The sequence below is a fragment of the Tetrao urogallus genome (genome assembly GCF_951394365.1).
Source record: "Tetrao urogallus genome assembly, chromosome: 2".
In the NCBI taxonomy this organism is placed as follows: domain Eukaryota; kingdom Metazoa; phylum Chordata; class Aves; order Galliformes; family Phasianidae; genus Tetrao; species Tetrao urogallus.
Genome location: NC_136814.1, coordinates 34,042,531 through 34,061,745, shown reverse-complemented (window position 1 = coordinate 34,061,745; position 19,215 = coordinate 34,042,531). Strand labels below are relative to the sequence as shown.

At 42.6% G+C, this 19,215-nt stretch overlaps 1 protein-coding gene across 2 annotated transcripts; it reads right to left on the bottom strand.

The window, feature by feature from the left end:
* Positions 1-1,089: 1,089 nt before the first annotated feature.
* HNRNPU (heterogeneous nuclear ribonucleoprotein U) lies at positions 1,090-13,318 on the bottom strand (the record flags this gene model as incomplete). 2 transcript variants are annotated; one of them, XM_079532949.1, is made up of 14 exons in its annotated part: positions 1,090-1,153; positions 1,541-1,612; positions 2,808-3,010; positions 3,489-3,728; positions 4,265-4,433; positions 4,788-4,916; positions 5,339-5,458; positions 5,675-5,938; positions 6,323-6,435; positions 7,493-7,592; positions 8,999-9,138; positions 11,369-11,442; positions 11,576-11,687; positions 12,559-13,318. In XM_079532949.1, the coding sequence occupies 14 exons, from the start codon at positions 13,316-13,318 to the stop codon at positions 1,100-1,102; spliced, it is 2,550 nt and encodes an 849-aa protein (XP_079389075.1). In that variant the 3' UTR covers positions 1,090-1,099. The 2 variants fall into 2 exon arrangements, with proteins under 2 accessions (XP_079389075.1, XP_079389076.1); XM_079532950.1 differs by having other exon boundaries at positions 11,576-11,684.
* Positions 13,319-19,215: the final 5,897 nt, after the last annotated feature.

Below are 19,215 nucleotides of genomic sequence, written 5' to 3'. Positions count from 1 at the left end.
TTAGACCTTGATGGCAACAATCCCAAAACAAGAGTAAAATGAATTTATTTTATTGCAAACAAACGTCTAGAGTTAAATTTCTCCACCCACTTTCTTTAAAGAGAAAAGGAATCAGCAGGCTAAGGAGATACACCCATTTGAGAATCGACATGATTAAAAATTAGATATAAAATGGGTGACTCACAGTTTCATTAGCTTACAAAATGGTGGAGTAACTACTACAAGCACACTAGGTATACAGTATTTTGTGGGGAAGTTATACAGACACACAGCTAACTTCATATAGATCCCATTAGACAACTGGATTTACAACAAGTTTTGTTTAATAAGAAATGGGCAAAGCCAGCTTCTTTTCAGAATCAAAATGCAGAACAAATGGAAAAGAAATTATGGTGGTGTACCTTCACAAGTTTGAGCCTCCACAAGTAACGCAACCAAGTTTTACAACTTTAAGAGCTTCTACATACACTCCACCTTCACTATTTAGCTCCAGGTTTCCTCTTCACCCCCATCTTATTGAATTCCAAATGTTACAAAAAAGTCCTAGTTTATTGCCAGAAACTTTTACCTCCCCCTTCCCTCCTCCCCACCCAAAAGCATTATAGAGAGGATGGAGTGTAATATGGAGCTTTACATTATATATTCATGAGGGCTACGAAGGAGCCTCCACACGAATCTGGTTGCTCATATTTCGATCGTATTGTGACACGACTCACGACTGTTTCTTAGAAACTGGGGTAAGTGGGGAAAAAGGAGAAAATTCTTTAATAAAAAGACACCAGGTACAAAGCAACGTTTTACTTTTGTTGTGGTAAAAAAAAAAAAAGTCACATTTTACAGATAAAATGTAGAACCCTGAAATACTGACACATTCTCTTATCGTGCACAATGCTGAGGTTCTCTTACGAATCACTTTAAAACTGCAATTAAAAATGTACAAAAAAAAGAAAAGAAAAAAATCAACCCACAAAGCTTCTAAAAAAGGAACCCGCAGGCACTTCCTCTTGTGGAATGTTTAAAAAGTTAGCCTACTAAAGAAAACAGTCGACTTCTTGTGAAGGTTTGGGAGAAATATGTATCAGTTCATTTATTTGGGTATTCAATAATATCCTTGGTGATAATGCTGACTCCATGGCTTCTGACCCCAGAATTGCTGCAATAAATGGATAAATAGTTAGTTTAACGTGTTATCACATAACACACTCCTTACAGAAAAAGTTTTTATACAGATATCTAACTTCTCCAGGAACCTGAGATTAAAATCCTCTCAAATAGCAGCAAATTCCAAAACAACTGGAGGCAGGTACATTCACTTCACAGTAGTATCACGGAGCCAAACACTTCTTGCCATTAAGACTGATAAGCCATAGCCGATACCTGATACATCAAGCCAGATTAAGCTTTGCAGAGAAAACTATTTATAATATTACTTGGCATTAGAAGATGCTGCTATCTGGTGTTGGTTACACATTTATTTCTAAGCATTCTCAAACATCCGACGGTCAAATTAAGAGGAAAAAGTGCGGTTATTACTACTTACACCCTGCTGCCACTGGTTGTAGCCCTGAGATTGGTTTTTGTAGCCACGATTATTCCCCCTTCCTCTGAAGTTCTGCAAGAGGACAACAGTTTTGAGCCACCTCATCCATGCAGACTTTTCAGAAATGCAACAATTCTTCTACTGCCACCAAAACATCATGTTATACCCAATCTTTCAAATATCAGTATCAGGTCTGGATTAAAACAACAACGCAATACCAAACACCCGTCTCCTTAAGCTGCTTCTTAAAACTTGGCTGTTTAGTGCTGGTGGTTTTACCCCATACTCAGACTACTGTTGCCAATGGTCCGGAAAGCTGGCTAATCCAATTTTGACTCACCCTATATCCAGCTACTAAACTGCCACTAGGACAACTAAAAATACTAGAGCTTGCCTATTTTTAGTTAGGAAAGACTGTAGTTGCTACAAGGATGTTATCTGATCGGACAAAAGGATATGGGTCATACAACTTAAAATAGAAGAGTTAAGTCACAAAACTTTAAATAAAAGCTACAGTATAAGAGACTCCTTGATATTGGTAGATAAAATACTGCATTTCCTGTTTGTATTAGACAAACCTGTGCCATGTTTATTAGCTTGGGCTCCATCTGCTGGCTCTTATGTAATCAAATTTACTGTTTTCAAGTACTTTCACTGATACTGTGACAGTTTAAGACTGAGACTAGTATGTCTTTGATAGTTTGACACAAGATGTCACAACAAAGACTCTACAGAGCTATTTTCAGAAAATTCTTTAAATGACTTCACCTTCAACACTGATGCACTCTGACCTTAAGGTCAAACAACGCTTACTGATGTTGTAGGTCAGAGGCCACGGGGGAATGAAACAACTTATTAGCATAGCTGTTCCTATATGGACTTTTGCACACCTTTGCAGTATCAAAAGCAATGCCCAGCTCTAAGTTAAACTCAAACTGTTAGACTATAAACCAGACTTAAGCATGAACTGCATGGGGCAACTCTACAGTCTGTCACAGAAACTCAGACTACGAACTGCTTTACCATGGAACAGAAACCCTAACAATCTTCAGCTTTAGCAGGACTAAGTCTTTCTAGGAAACCACTGCATCAGTGCTAGCTCTTCTTAGGGCTCTAGGCACGTACTCTTAGCTGGAAAGTTAAACCTTTTGCTATGGAACTAAGTGTACTAAGCTTGCCATTATCCACAGCTAACAAGTCTTTCACAAGAGAACATTAATCCAGAGTACTGCATATCAACTAGTAACTCCCCCATCAAAAGCATTACCTGGTTGTAGTTTCCCCTGTTGGGCATTCCACCTCTGTTATAGTTTCCTCTGTTTGAGTAGCCACCTCTGCTAGGAAAGACAGGGCCACGAGGATAAGGATAGCCAATGGCACCGCTGCTGCCGCCGCCGCCACCACCTCCTCCACCACCACGCTGTGGCATATTGCCTCCCCTCCTGTTGTATCCACCTCGATTGCCTGGGACTGCAGAGAAAATGTTTGCTTGATTCAAGTAACTGTCAGGTCTTAAGTATTTCTCACATAGAAAAAAATAGCTCGAAATAGAGACTCTTAATGAAGGTGAAAAAACAAGATGCCAACATTCATTGCAAAAGTTCCGATGTAAAGATTTCAACATAGCCTTTTTTCCATTATGACCAAGTGATGTAAGGGTACAAAATACCCTCTTAAAATGGCATTTGACAGAGGGAAGCACTAAATCTACAGTAAGAACTTAAACTGTACCTCAAACTACACAATGTAATTTTTTGTGATCCCCAGTTGTAACACATCAGAAAATTAGCTTTGCACTAAAGGTCAGGCTATTAAAAACTTACCGGAGCCAAAAATCTACATTACTGTCACATAATGGTTGCAATTCAAGTAGGACAAGCTTCTCTTTTTCTTATTTTTGCAAAGTATCTGTTGTCCCCAAAATTCATACACTTATTTCTAAGCTCACCTCCTCCTCTGAAGTTGCCACGCATGTTGAATCCTCCACGCCCCCTTTGCCCTCTATTAAACTGATTTTTATTGCTCTTCTTGTTTTTCTTTGAGCCAGTGTTCTGCTTCTTTTCTGGCGGAAGAGATTTCTTACTTTCTTCTTTATATTGTTCCAAGAGTTTCTGAGCTTCTTCTTTTTGCAACTCTACATAGATTATTTCATCAAAACATTCTGCTACCTCTGGCAGTGTGAAGTTCCCTATAATTGCAAAAACACTGAGTATTCAGCATCTCCATTCAGCTACAATTCAAGCTGTATTTTTAAATACCTTTCTCTCATTCTTCCTCCCACCCCCAACATTCTCTCAGCATAGGGACAAAATTACGTAATTTGAGCAGTAAAGAAAGGTAAGAGTGACAAAAGAAATAAAAGGGTCTCCATGGAGTTACCAGTACTGTTCCAAACCTTGAAAGCATTCTGCCTATGCTTTTTTTTTTTCTTTTATAAGCCTCCACTCACAACATCAGTTTCTGCCAAATATGTCACTTAAATAGGGCACTTTATGCCAAGACAGCTTTGTGCATCTGCATGAAGCATATCAGCATAAATGAGTAGTGTTAAGGACTGCAGCAGAGGGAACACAATATAGTGTTGTCCTACAAGTTACAATAGTCTTCCAGTTTTGTTTAAGTACAGCTGTTTAAGATAACGTAAATTTTTAGATTTCAGGTTTACTTAATCCTTTAAGCAGATATTCAGCATCCTAAAACACAGTATAGGATTATGTTCCATGCCTTTCATTTTGAGAACTGCATGCTCTGGAAGATCTTTTCCCTCCACCTCTGCCTTCTTTTGTGTTCTTTGCTTGTAGTCTTCATCTTTTGGGCAAACAACAACTGCTTTGCGCTGGAAGCCTGCAAACAGGCACATTTTTCTCCTCTGCGCAGCTGCAGACACATTTGTCTGAAAAAAATGCAGTAACTTACTACACGTAGCTGTCATTGTAAGAGTTAAGGAAGTCAACTTATGGTGTATAGACTTCACCTCTACAAGAGCTTGCATTGAAGTTTACAAATAACTGGATATAAAGAAGCTGCATAATGCAAAGTTACGAACGAACGAGCTCATATCAAAGTGTTACACTATTCCTCCCACATCCCAAAGAAGTTCAGAAAAGCATTTGTAGTAGCATCTCAACTTTGCGCATTAAGTCAGCAAGTGAAACAACCGCTATTAAAATATAACTTTAATCCCACTTAATTACTACATTACAGCCTAGAGCAAAATTCCTTAACAAGTTTTTACTGAAGCTTCTACCTGATCCAAAATGAAATTCCGCTTCTTACGAGCTGCAATCTCAATGAATTTTCCAAGACACTGTGGAGCTCGCTGCAACAGTGTGTTCAGTTTCCCAGTGTCTGCCATCTGCCGTTTAAAACCTGCAACCTATAGAAATTTGAGTTATAGCAGACCCAACCCATACAACTGACATTTTGCTTTAATGAATTTATCTTCCAGTGGCTTCAAGACCACAAATACAAGCTTCTGATTCAATTTCTTTACTAACAAGGAATTTGTGTGAATTGACACAGCTGAATCTAAGGTATGCTCATTGTACTACTGATTCAAAGCTGCTGTACTGAGGACAACAAATGGGAAAACATCAATGACTTAGTGATACTTATTACAAAAGAAACTTCAGAATCTGGCTGTGCTGTGCACGACAAGTAGCTCAGTATGGTAAAATCTTTAACAGTCACAGTCAATCAAATAATGATCATGTGCTTCTTAGATTACTTAGATTGAAGGGAATTCCCTGGCACCCACAGACCTTGGATTTACAGCAAGTCTTCAAACAATCAACTTACCATCATTTTGTCCATAATAGTATTAGTCCCAAGAATGTTGTATTTCCCAGGATTTGCTGCTGCATGTTTAGTTACCCATGTAGTCTTGCCAGCTCCAGGCAATCCAATCATCATCACCACCTATTACAACATGTTCCATATTTGAGATGCTAGCTCAAGATAATATTTAGTAAGCAACTTAGCCTAGCAAACCCAATAGAAATCTAGTATGGAGAGTCACACATTACTCAGTATTAAAGTCTTCAAACAAAAAGGTGAATTTTCTATAACGGCTTAAAAATCCAACGATTCCATTCATCTCTCCTCAACAACTTCTGAGATAACCAGGAATCTTACCTCACAATCCTTCTTTTGCTCAGGTCCCTTTGGTCCTCGAACCCGATCTTCCAGGGGGACCTTCTGGATGAAGGTATACTCTTCAGGTACAGGAAAGTAAGGTTCATCTTTCTGACCAAAGTTGAACTCAACTGCACAGTTATGGCAGAGAACATGTGGAAAGAGCGGGCGCCCATCAAGAACTTCCTTACTAATTTTGAATGCAACACCAAGCTCTTGTCCGTTCTTGGAATATGAGAGCTCCACTTCATCACCATCAAAATTCTGTTTTACAGACAAAGCATTAGTTTGTGTAAAAACATTCACATTGCATTGTTAAGGTGCATTAACCGTTCCACCATATTAACTGCATTTATTTAGCTTTTATAATATCATTATAAAACAAAGTAATTCCTTACATTGGGAGACAGTCTTTAAATGTCAGTGATCATGTTAAGGTGTGATGGTTTTTTTTTAAAGCCTTGAAAAACATGAAAAAGGTTGACAGCAGCCACTGCTGATCATACACGCTACTTCTACCTTCTCAATGTATTAAACAACTTGTCTTTCTTCAAGTTTTCCTGGATTTGATCTACTGCTTCTCACATCAAAGCAGCCTGAAAATTAAAGGATGTTTTTCCTCAAGAGAATACTTAAGAGAAAACTTACAGCAAAACATCCAATCACATCATTTTCATCAAACTTCTCACCAAAGTCTTCAGTCTCACAATTGCATGTCTTTATTCCTTTTAGAGAATATCCGTAAGAAAATTCTTCTTCACCTGAAGAAGAAATTTCAACTTATTAAAAATATGTATTTTCTGTTGAGAAATGCAATCATTTTACAATTACTTAAGTGAACTGCTGTTCAGAATATTTCCATTGATGCCAAAACAAGCTATCACCCCCAGAATAGCTACAGCTGTTTCTTGCGTTGAAGAATTCAATACTCTCATTTAAAATTGAACAGCAGCATTTTCCTCACCCTAACCTTAAAAGCTTTATGCTACTGGTTCTAGATTCTTGGTGACAAAATGCTGAAACTCTAGCTAAAGACACGAGTAAGTATTCTTAAACTCTGAAGACCTGTGCATCAGTATACCTGTAACGCAGTTAGTCAGAAGGGCACTTCTGAATTAAGTCTCCAGCAGCACTTACCCCTCCCCATTTTAAAGGGAGTTTAGCAGACATTCAGCCTATGCGACAGCTGAGGATGAAGCTGCAAGGAACAAGCTAACAGCAAGTGTCAAACACAAGAACTCAGATGGAATTTAAATACTTATAACTAGAAAGTTGCTGGTATCAGAATGTCCATATTCATACACATTTTCCACAGACATATCTCATCAACAGCTATTAGTTAAGAATACCATAATTTTCTCCCCCTTTATCTACTGAAGTTGTTGTTTGTTGTTCCAGCTCCTTTTAGAGAAAAGATTTCTGCCCATCAACTCCAAGAGAATAGTAATTATCTGCAAATTTTTCTTCCTTGAGTAAGCCTTATAATCACAAAACAGAAGTAATAAAAAAGCCATTGCAATTTATGACACTACACGTAAATCCTTAAAGACTTCCTTAAAGTTTTAAGGAATGTTTTTCACAACCCACATAGAGAGAATTAATTCTCAAATCACATATTTCTAAAAATCTTGAACAGTTAAGCTTGTTTGTCCCAATAATAAATTCCCACAATGTCCAGTGAATAACTCAAGACCCCTTTCCAAAACACATGGACTACAATCATTGAGTTTCACAGCCACTTTTCTCTAAGCCAGAAGGAAAACTTCAACCACACAGACAATACATAACACAGAATGAAATAAATACTTGAGGTCTTACCAAGCAACATTCCACTTGTGTTCAGTGACCAGCCAACTCGCACCTCATGTATATCAATGTCTTTTGTATACAGGTGTTTAACAGGAATCTTTTCTGTAACCTAGTTTTAAATTATTCATTAAAAGTTATGTTGTGTTTTTTAAGACTCCAACAAGAAAGAATCAACATCCAGAACCTTTATTGTCTGGTTACATCTTTACAAGTCTGAATTATTATTATTTTTTTTTGTTTGTTTAAATACAAGAGTGAAGGACATCTGTGAAATCACAAACCAGTCACTAAACATTCAAGTCTCTTGACTGATAGAGATGCAAGACATCGTATACCTTCAGAGCACTTAATCATAGCACTCTCTTGGTAGTCACAAATATCAACCCCCTTGATAGCATATTAAAATTACAGCCTACAAGGAATATATCCTTATCCATTAGAAGCTCTGCTACAACTTCGGGATTAACAACAAATTTCTTTGCCAGTAAAGTGTGGTATGAGATGAAAACACCATTCTGGACAGAGCTGGGGAAATACTACACTCATCCCTTTCCCAGAGAAAGCAGAGATTGTGGGCAAGATGCCAACTACCAAACAACATAACCAGATTCAAAAATCTCACCCAAGAGCATTGCAAGCTGAAGGCAACCAGCTCTTCCTCTAATTGCATTTTATAAAACGTCACCAAATTGAAGTGGGAAAAAAAATTACATGGCCGTTATGCCACCACTTTTCACAAATACTTGAGTCACCTGACCAAGGAAAAGCTTAAAAAGTAACAGGGCAATAAATACAATGTTTCATGTCATTGTCCTCCCAAAGTTATAGTCACCAAGGAATGGGATCACCACCAACTTAATGTTACCAGTTAGATTTGGAAGTAGTGGAAGAAGTGAACAGAATAAGCATATACCCACATACATCCTAACCAAATAAGGCTTTAATGCCCTTCAAAATAAAAATATTTGACTTTGTGACTCCTGATTTTCTTCCCTCACAAGTGGGAGGAATCTGTTTCTTCTAAGGCTGATTCCTCTTCTCCATTCCAGCCCTCTAAATTCAAGAGCCCAGCTAAATACTCACACTTCTGTGTAAACAAGGCAAAATTATTCAGGTTGGAAGGGACCTCTGCAGGTCAGCTACCAAACTCCCTCAATATTTTGTTTCTGTCATTATTTTTGGAAGATCTGAACTTCCTGTAATCTTCACAAAGTACACACAAGCGAGCTTCTGACTATTATTTTAATTCTGTACGTTTTAGTGCATTGAAGTGCCATCTAAAATTCTTGGTTCAAAACTACATGAAGTTATATGTTCATGTCATGTGCAACTTCCTTTTCACATCAAGTTCTTAAAAAAAGAAAGCAGATTCACAAATTAAGACATCTCTCATTGAAAGCCATTTCTCAGCCTCGTTACAGAATGCTTTCTTTAAGATGCAAGACTGAAACAAAGCATAAAGAGTAAAATATTTAGCTACCCAAAACAGCCTCCCACAAAAAATTGAAGTCTTACCTTCATCTCAAAGCAGACTTTGCCTTTAGAAACTCCATAGGAAGCTCTCCCCCCAGCCCAAAGGAAAGCAAAGCTTTCCATGGTCAGTGAGGAAGCACTAAACCGGTCTCTTGAGATTTTAAAATGCAGGTCACAGTTATCTGTTGACAAAAACCGTTGTGTACTTCAGTTAAGGAAAAAAAAAAAACAAACCAACAACAAAACACCACCAAAAAACAACAAAACACAACTTTCCAATTTCATGCATTAAAAGTCATTTCAGTTTTCTAAGGTGATTTTAGGACAAATAGCTGCCATTTGGCAAATGCTAACCATCTTTTAGGAAAGGAACTGAACACATGTCAAAAAACTGAGGACAACACAACTAATAGCAAAGATGATTTGCAAGGTGCCATCTTCCACCATTCAGTTCCCTGCCTTTTTTTCCCCCCCCATCTGCCTAAACACTCGGCTTCCATCTCACTTATCTCAACCTTTTTTTGTCAGTTACTCAATGCAGAATATCTGGAATACGCATGATGCTCTTTGAGCTACTTGCTAGATACCTTTTTCCAAAGCCTTACTCCTCGTGTCTGAAAGCAATTAAATGCAAACACAGGTATTTTTGTTTAAGTACTGCAAGTAGTACTGTGGTCTTCAGGAGACATACAGTCCTTTAGCAAGTCCAATTAGATTAAGCCAATAAAATAAAGTCAGTTAAGTGCAGATAAGCACACAGCACATGATAAGTGAGCTCATTTTGTGTAAAGAAAAACAACAAAAAACAACCCAACCAATCACAATCTCAGCATGAACTCAACTATCATTTTGAGAGAACCCTAGGAACTTTAAATGGAACCTCTGTTACATAGACATCCTTCAGGGCTGCTGCACTGTAAAGTTTCAAGTTTATCTTCCAGTAGCTTTAAAAATGACAACTTAAAGTGGTAACATGAGGTGCAGGATATGGCACTTGAATTCCCCAGAATAAGGAATCCACAGAATAAACTCTGAACCTATTTAACAGTTACAGGAAAGGTGTAAAATTAGCAACCAGAGTTATCTTCTGCCCTAGCAGAAAGTCTGTATGATGCCCAAGCACACCAAAATGCAGCTGTCCCTGCATTTTATTACTGGCAATTCTCAAACAGGAGATCTTGTTTGCACAAAGCCATCTGCAGCTATAGTTAGGTCTTGAGCATTCCTGTTAATACTTCTAATTGTTGCAGGAAAACCAAACAAAAAAGATCTGAAGAATGAAACAGCGTAGTTACTTTTAAAGCAACATACAAGAAAAGAATTTCTGGTCAAAATGCTCTTCAGAGACACAAGTAAAAGAAGCACTTAAGAGCACTAAACCTCTTATAGGTCTGGATTGTGACAGTCAAAAAAGAGAGCCAAGCTGTTACACAATTCACTCTTTAAAGCTGTGGTTGACTGGGTGCTCCCAACAGCCTGCTGATACTTTCAGTTACAGTTTGTCCATAACAGAACTTTCTACTAGATACAATAATCACAAGTAGCAACTAGTCAGTTATTGGGAGAGTTAAGAACTCCCACAAAGATGGCTACTCACCAAGTTAGCAGCTAGAAGATAATGGCACATTCAGCAAAATACGTGGCTGTAAACTAATGCCTCCTTCCATTTCAAAACATTTCTCAGGAAGAGAAAACCTGAAACTACTAGCAAATATGCCAAATGAAGCCAAAACTTAAGGTCTCATTTCATGGCATTTTAAGAATCCAGCAAGTCAGTGCATTACCTGAAGTTTTTAATTCTGCACTAACTTCTCATACTTACCCAAAAGAACAAGTTTTTACCCTGGTCATAGTATACCACAGTAGTACTTACACAAATCACCTCCACACCACCTCCAACTCTCAGAATACATGAATGGGTCATTTATTTTTTCTAGAAGACTTAAGCTGATTGATTGTTAAATTTCTCAGAAAACAGCACAAGAAACCCCAAACTTGCTGACACATAAATAAGACTTCAGTGAGTTATGCAGGAAACTCAGTCCAAGCATTTTACTAGCATAACTACTATTGGTACTTTAAGTGAGAAGATGATGTACATCGTTATCAATTTCTCAAGTTGCTTCAAGCATCATCTATACATACTGAACACTCAGTCAATTTTTCCATATGCAAGACCAGTATTTCATTTAAAATTTCTTCAGCAAATTATTATGTAAAAATTTAGCTGCATATTGTCAATATGAAGGCTCATGTACCCTTTTGTATGCTAAGACTGAAGGAACAAACATCTCTATGCTGCTTGGTAACGTAAGTCACCAAACATTTTACTCTACATTTCTGAAATATGGGGCTCTAAGATTAAAGACAATACTGTATCTTCGCAGACCAAAGGAAAGCACGGGTACTCACAGGTATCGAGACACACCACTGTGTCATCAAAGTGTTCATCTTCTTCTTCAACGGGTGGTTGAGGGGACTTGGCCCTAAGGAAAAAAAAAAAAGCGAAGACTGAAGCCAGGCATTCTCCCAGTGCAAGAGAAAACATTTTTTTTAGAGTAAGCCCATCTTACCTCTCCTCACTGACAAAATGGTGCCCAGCATGGAAAACTTATTTACCTGCTGTACTTATTTTCTTCAATGTATTCAAAATATCCTCGGCCGTGGTCTTCACGTGGTCTCTTGACGCCCCTCTTTTTCTCACCAGGTTTTTGTTCTGTTTTGCCATCTCCTGTAACAAAATCAATGATCTTTAACACCAGGAAGGAACTCTTCAGTTGGACATAAAATTTGATAACAACGCTTTCGACTTCGGAAAGCGCAAGAGCACCTACGGCAAAACAATAGCAGCCCACGGAAGAATCCCGTTTTTCACTATAATAATAATAACATCGTATCAAGTTTTCTCCGGGGACTCAAAACCCATCCGCTAAACCGCCCCGAACCGCGACCACCGAAGCACCGCGAGGCCGAGCGAAAGCCCGGCCCGCAGCCGTGCGCAGCGCCGAGGAGCGGACACAAAGCGGCGCGGCGCCGCCCGGCCCGCACCCCGCCGCCTCCAGGCCGCCCGCAGGGGCGCGGCGCGCCAGAGCACGACGGCGCCGCCTCTCGGCCGCCGTGCGCGGCGGGAGCTCCGCGCGGGGCCGCCAGGCCGCCTGCGGGGCAGGGATTCCGCCTCCGCCCGCCTCCATTGTACCAAGCCTTCCCAGCGCCATCCCGCGGAGCCGCCGGAAGTGACGTCACGCCGCCCGGCGCTCCTTAGCACAATACAGCGCGCCCCAGCGGCCCCTCGGCGCCCGCCCCTCCCCCCGCCGGTCCCTTCCCCGCGCCCGCCCCTCCTCCCCCCGCCCCGCGAACGGCCCCGCTCCCTAGACCCCCGCCCTCCGTGGGGCTCCAGACCCCGCGCGGCCTCGAGGGGACCACGCGGCGAGGGGGCGGTAGAAGCCCTACCTCCTCCCCCCCCCAATCCCCTTCGCCCTCTCCCCCGAGGCGCCCGCTCGCGCCCCGGAAACCGCCCTGCCGCCCGTTGCCCCGCTCCTCGCGGCCGGGGGGGGAGGGGGGGATTAACGGCTCCCTCCCCCCTTCCCGCCGCGCACACTCACCCCCGGCCGCCTGGGCTCCGGGGCGGCCTCCGCCGCCGCCGCCTTCCGCTTTCTTCTGCTGCTGCTGCTGCTGCTGCTGCTGCTGCTGCTTGGCGGGGCCGGCCGGGCCGGCGGAGGCAGCCGCCGCGGGTCCCGAGGCGCCGGCAGTGCTCTTGCCCGGGGCCTCCTTGGCGGCGGCGCGCGGGGCGAGGAGCGGCGGAGGCTGCTGCTGCTGCTGCTGGGGCGGTTGCTGGGCCTGGGGCTGCTGCTCCCCGTGCCCGTTGGCGTCCCCGGCCGCAGCCTCCTCCTCGTCGGCCAGCTCGTCCTCCCCCTCCTGGAAGCCCTGGTCGTCTCCGTTCTCGTCCTCCTCCTCCTCCTCTTCCTCCTCCTCGCCGCCCGCCTCCTCTTCCATCGGGCCGCCCCCGGCCCCCGCCCGCTCGCCGTTCTCTTCGCCCAGCTCCATGGGGTCGCCATCGGCGGCCTCCAGCCCTTCCTCGTCGTCGTCCTCCGCCGCCGAGGCCGCGGCCTGGTCGAGGCCTCCCCCCTGGCGGAGCTGCGCGGCGCCGCCGCCGCTCTCGGCCGCCTCCCCCTCCATGCTGCCGTTGCCAGGCTCAGCCGCGCTGCTGGCGGGGCCCCCCCCGCCGGCCTCCTGGTCCAGCGCGGCCTGGAGCCGCTCCATCAGGTCGGCCTTGAGGCCCTTGTCGGAGAGGCGCCGCTTTTTCAACTCCTCTTTCAGCTCCGACACCTTCAGCTTCTTCACGTTGACGGGCGAGCAGCTCATGGCGGCGGCGGCGGCTCGATCCCTGGGCGGCGCGCGGGCGGCTCTGGGCTCGGGCGGGCGGCGGCGGCTCTGGGTCGAGGCCCCGGCGGGAGGCGGTGGGCGGGTGGCGCGGCTGGTTCGTGCGGCTGCGGCAGCTGCAGAGCGGACCCGCCTGGCGCCAAATCCTTTCACCGAGCTCGCGAGGGAGACGCGCCTCGCGGGGCCGAGCACGCAGCACTGCCCGCCCCGCCCCCGCGCACGTAGTCCCTCCTCCCCCTCCCCCCCGCTACCGTAACGGCCACCCGCGCGCGCCCGTACCGTAAATACCCGTCCGAGCGCAGCGCGCCGCGCGGCCCCCGCCGCCTTCAGTCGCGTGGCGGCTCCGCCGGGCCTAGCCGAGCCTAGCCGGCCGTGGCGCAGCCGAGGGACGAGCGCCCCTCGCCCCGCTCCGCGGCCGTACCTGCGCCATGTTGGGCAGGAGGCGGCGGGAATCCGCCGCACGCGCGGGTGGAGGCCCGGCCCCGACACGCCGTGCTGCCGCCTTAACCCGGCCGGGCAACCCGGGCCTGCGTGTAGGCCGCAGCGCGGTACAGCTGCCTCCTCCTCTCGCTTGGGCCCATCGGGGGTTCGACAGCAAAGACTGCACTTCGAAATAGCTGCCCAGACACAACCTGCTGAAAAGTTACATAAGGACAGCAGTAGGGCCAGACATCCATCTCCCTACAGGCTGCAGCAGTAAGAGGCATGCGTTGACCTGATGTTTAGGCAATGTTTTCAGCAAGCCGCTGGGCCAACAAAAGCACTTCAAGCACATTAACTCTTCCACACACAACAAGCACCAGTCTGGAGCTCAGTACAGAGCTAAACAGCTTATGCATGTCCATCTTTCCCTCCGCACAACACTACTTGGATCTCTCCTCAGCCACCAAGTTGTATGGTGGGGATTTAATAATTTATCAATATACACAATTTGATCAAAAGTTACTTGAAAAAAAAGAATACAACCATGCTAGAGAAGGCTACCAATGAACAGAATGTTCAATGTGCAATTCTTAGGGAGGCTGAAGAAAAAGCTAGTTTTCACTTGCATTTAAAAAGTTCACAAAAGAGGCAAGCCAAACAATGAAGTGTAGCAGGAAGAAGTCCTACTGAAGGCATGCAGGTGCCTTATACAGGTATACAGGTCACATGGCCTTCTGAACTAAAACACATTACTTATGGGTAGCAAAAGGGAGAAGAGATGAGGAAGTCTCTTTGTTCTAAATGTAAAAGGAAAGTGCTCACACACACACACAGAGCTCTGTTTTCAGTCAGGCTGGATTGATTGCTTTTGGAGGAAACATGACTCACTCTGCAAGGTTAGCTCAACCCAACTACACAAAGTCTTGCTGGAACAGAGACAGGAAGAGTTGCCTCATGCAATATGTCCAGATTATAAGTTTTCCCTAGTATGAATGCAAGTTAGTAGGTTCTATTGCACTCCGCTAGGTTAGAGCCTTTTAAGCAGAGGAAGAAAAGAATAGTATGCATGAATACCAGAAAGATCAGTGCACAATCAAGCTGAACAGATATAAATCATTACCATTTTCCTTTCTTTGCAAAAGGGCCATCTAAACTTGTCTGAATAACAATTCTGTCAAGATGGGAGTAAAAATAAAAGAGTCTACCTGGTTAATGCTGCAAGATAATTTACTACTGAAACTTACAGAATACAGAAAACTGCATTAAATTTAGCCATCATCTATCTGTCCAACATTCAGGTTTCTTTTTCAAGTTTTGAACATAAGAAAAAAATTAAGAACATACACTGCCAAGTCTTTACGGCTTTCTTTTTTATCTGCATCTCAGAGCCTTACGTTGAAACCTTGATCTGGCCCAGCCCTTGTCACATGTTGAATGATGTTTCTAGAAAAGCTCCATTAGAATAGTCTGATAATCCCTCTCACTACAGAAAACTTTATGGATTGGTAGATTGCTTTAAGCCATTTTTAGTGCCTTGAAAAATGCCTTAAATTAGTGCATCTGTGCACATTCACAGCACCTGTTAAAAAATGGCCTTATTCAGAATCATATCAGAGTTGCAGTTGCAGCCTTCACATGTAATCCCATTCCTAAACAATGCCATGTCTGCCTGCTTCAGTAACATGCTTGTACGGCTTTATACTTCTGTTACCATGGAGAAACAAAACAGCTAACAGCTTCGAGGCACATCAAGAGATAACTTACCCTAAAGCATTCAAACCTGTACATAGAGGTTCAAGTACATAAACTAAAAATAACACCAACCTGAAAAGTGGTGCTTTTGTTGCTTCCAAAGCTGCTAACCACAAATATAGGCTGAACTTTTTAAAAATGTAGATTAATCCATACAACAATAGGAAATGTACCATCCAATGACAATTACACTATCAAACAGTGAGCCGTGCGTAGCAGTACCATGTTTTCTGACTACAATATGTTGCTACATGTCATTATAAAAGTAAGAAATCTCAGCTGATATTTCAGATGCCAGGTTGATTTAGTTGTGGTAAGAAGAGCAAAGTGTAAAGCTAAGTACTTAATGTTTTCAGTTTTGTGTACTTTATGACACCTCACAATCTAAAATACAAATTAGTTTTTTTCTCTTTTAAATATTTTTCTAACACATCTGCCTTTGGGAAAACCTCTAAGATATTCACAGAACTCAGAGGGGACATGTGGGCTAAGAAGTTTGCCTCTTCCCTACCCAAAGTTAGAGGAGTAAAAAAGTTAAGGGGTTATCACCTCCTCATTATTGGACCCTCTCTCATTTCAAACAGTAGATCCTTTAACTCAGCATTTCCCAGATCATTCAGATACCACCTACATCAACAATTAGTGTTTGATAATGCAAATTCCTGAAACAAAGTTCTAGAGGAGAACACTTTTACTTCTATGATAGTGATAGCTACATGAAAAATGTAATATTAATGCTGATAACCACAAATATTCCGCCATTAGAGGAATTGGTCTCAAAATATAAAAATCAGATTTTCCCTTTATTTAAGAGAAAAATGACACGTGACATCCACCCATAAATAAGAGATGCAATTTCTTGCACTTCATTTATTCATCATAAAGCATTTTCTTTGCAACTGTGTTCTAGTCTTCGTATTTCTTCAGATATTACTTAGATGGTCTCCTATGCCCCTTCCTAGCGTTCATTCTGTTATTTACCCTTAGTCCTTCAAAATCCCTCTTCTTCCACTTGCCAAGAGCACAGACAGAGGAATGGCAGTCTTCACAAGGAGTGACAAAAAGAAGAGCAGGCTTTTAAATATGATATGGCAGTCTTGGGACTCCTACCCATCTGGATTTTTCTACACTTGATTTTAAGAATGCATCACATAGGACCTGCTCCTTGCTGAGAGAAGCTTTGTGTTCTGAGGGATATCTACTGCAACTGTACCAGCTGTACCAGCTGCAGTGAGGGTCAGTCGTGTTTAGGCTGGTCCTACATTGGAGATAATTTCCCACGCACAACTGCATTGTACAGATCACACTACTCTTAAAATAATGACAATTCCCCATCAATGAGAGAGGCATTTGTACCTTCCCTTGCATCGTCAGTATTGCAGGAAGACCCACACACTTTTTGTTGCCTAGCTATATCTCTTACTGCCTTGCCTTGTCCTTCTCTCGTTGTTCTTCTCATGCTTTACCCTACTCCTGACCATCACAGTATGTTCCTGGTATCTTCTGTATGTCCTCAACCCATCTACCCTCAATTAACACTGCCTTCAGAGTTCTGTATTCAACACACCATGACTTTAAAGGAGAATATCATTCTCAAAATACTCTGCTGCCTTTTATGATAGAAAGACTTGCTCCACATGCTCCCTGCTTTCTCCCTTTTAATCTCCTCTCGTGAAAACCTCATTAATCATTATTACAGCCAGCCATAAATTCAGACTTTTTTAAGCACTAATTTGTCACAAGCGGAGTTGCTTGATAAAGAATCAGTTCTGATGATTTCTCAGCCATAAAATCCCAGGCTCTATTTATATAGATACATATCTATAGACACTACCAGGAGGACAGGAGCCTGCTTTGAGAAATACCACTATATACTTGCCCTGTTCTCCTTTTCCTTTGGCATTTGCTACCACTGCCAGAATCAGGATGCTGAACTAGACTGGTCTCACCTTGTACTATCTCTAATCTCTTCATGATATTTTAATACCCAATGAGGTCCAAGTAATCTTGGAAACAGAAAGGCCATCTGCCATAATAAGACCTGTTAACTGTACAGGAGCTAGATCCTTATTTCATACCTAAGGATGTTTAATGCCCAATTACAACTAGGGCTAGTAGCTAGCATTCAAGATGGAAGTTCAAGACTTCAAAATGGAAGTTTCTGGCATTGGCTTGGCTAACCATTTCCTCCTTGATAGCATCTCTCCTCTTACACTTCTGCATAATGCTCCCCTTCTACCACAATACTCTTTGGGCCTCCAGGTAGTTTTGCAGTTAAGGTTCAATTCACAATTGCTTTTTAAGTCCTAACACAATTGTGTTCACCTGTGCTAGGCTTAAATGCGGGTCTGTTTGTGTAACACTCCAGCAGTCCCACTGAGCACAATGAGGGGCTGCAAAATTGTGCTGGGACCACCAGTTACCCCTCAGTCTTTCCATATATTTACACCCTCCACAGCATGAATCAACAAAGCAAAAAAAGATGGAAGATGGAAGAGAATTAATAGTGATGCAAAACAAGGAATAAGGCTGTGTTTGCCTCATTAATACCTCATTAATAAATAATGAGGAAGTACTCCTTGGTGTCAGCAGGAATGCTTCACATTGACTAAAGAACCTGAATTTCATGGCATAGGTTAACTCCAGCCCATGTCTGTCACCCTTCAGCGTTCAAGAATCCCCATACCCTGCAGAAACAAGATTCCCCCTTCCCCATTTTCAGGGAGTAGCTTCTATTGGTTAAAAAATAAATAAATGAAAATAATTGACCAACAAAACATCAGAAGTCTGATAAACAGCTTCTTAATTTAGAGCATTTTAATAAACACACAGTTTCCAAGCCTTGGAAAAAAAAAAAAAAAAAGGCTGCATCTTCCAACATAAAGAACAGAAGTCATTTTGGCCTTATTTGGAGTCATTCCAAAACTTACTGACCACATGCATTCCAAGTGCTACATGTGAACTAATTCATAAGGTATGCAACTCAGAAAAAGTCATCCGCAGGTTTTTTAGGGTCTGCTTATAACCTGCCACATACAGACATTTACTGCCGTGCAGCTATGAATTTGGGAAAAATAGATCAACTAAGCCACTCTGAGTCAGACGGTGGAACAGGAGGTAGTTGAGGTCAGCTCCACTGTACCTTCTTGCGCACATACCTGAAGAAATGAATGGTCAGTGCATGTAACTGAAACTACAGGATCTCAGGAGCAACAACCCTATGTGGGCCAATTCAGCTGGCAGGCAACAGACCACCTCTTACCTAACGCCACTTGTCTCTTCAACCTAATTTTCATACAGGAGAAACAACCCACACTGAACATTCCAGAGACTTCCTTATTAGGTTTTCCTTCCTTTCTTCTCTCCATCACTTGTGCGATTTTTTCTTCTTTTAATACATCTTTCTCCCTCCCCAAAAGGTAAACCAGCCAAACACCTTTTGTGGCACCTGAGCCCTGTGAGGTGTCAGGTTATCTATTCTATTTCCAACATACCATTTCAGATATATATATATATATAGATAGATATAGATATACACACACGTAACCCACATGAAAACCCTAAAGCGTAAAAGAATATTGTTTGCTGACAAAGGATACTACTACGGTCAGGTCACATACATTAAATCTGCAACAGGCAGAAAGAACAGTAAGCAACCTGTTTTTGAATATTCATTAACCCACGTTTGCAGGCTTTCAATGCCT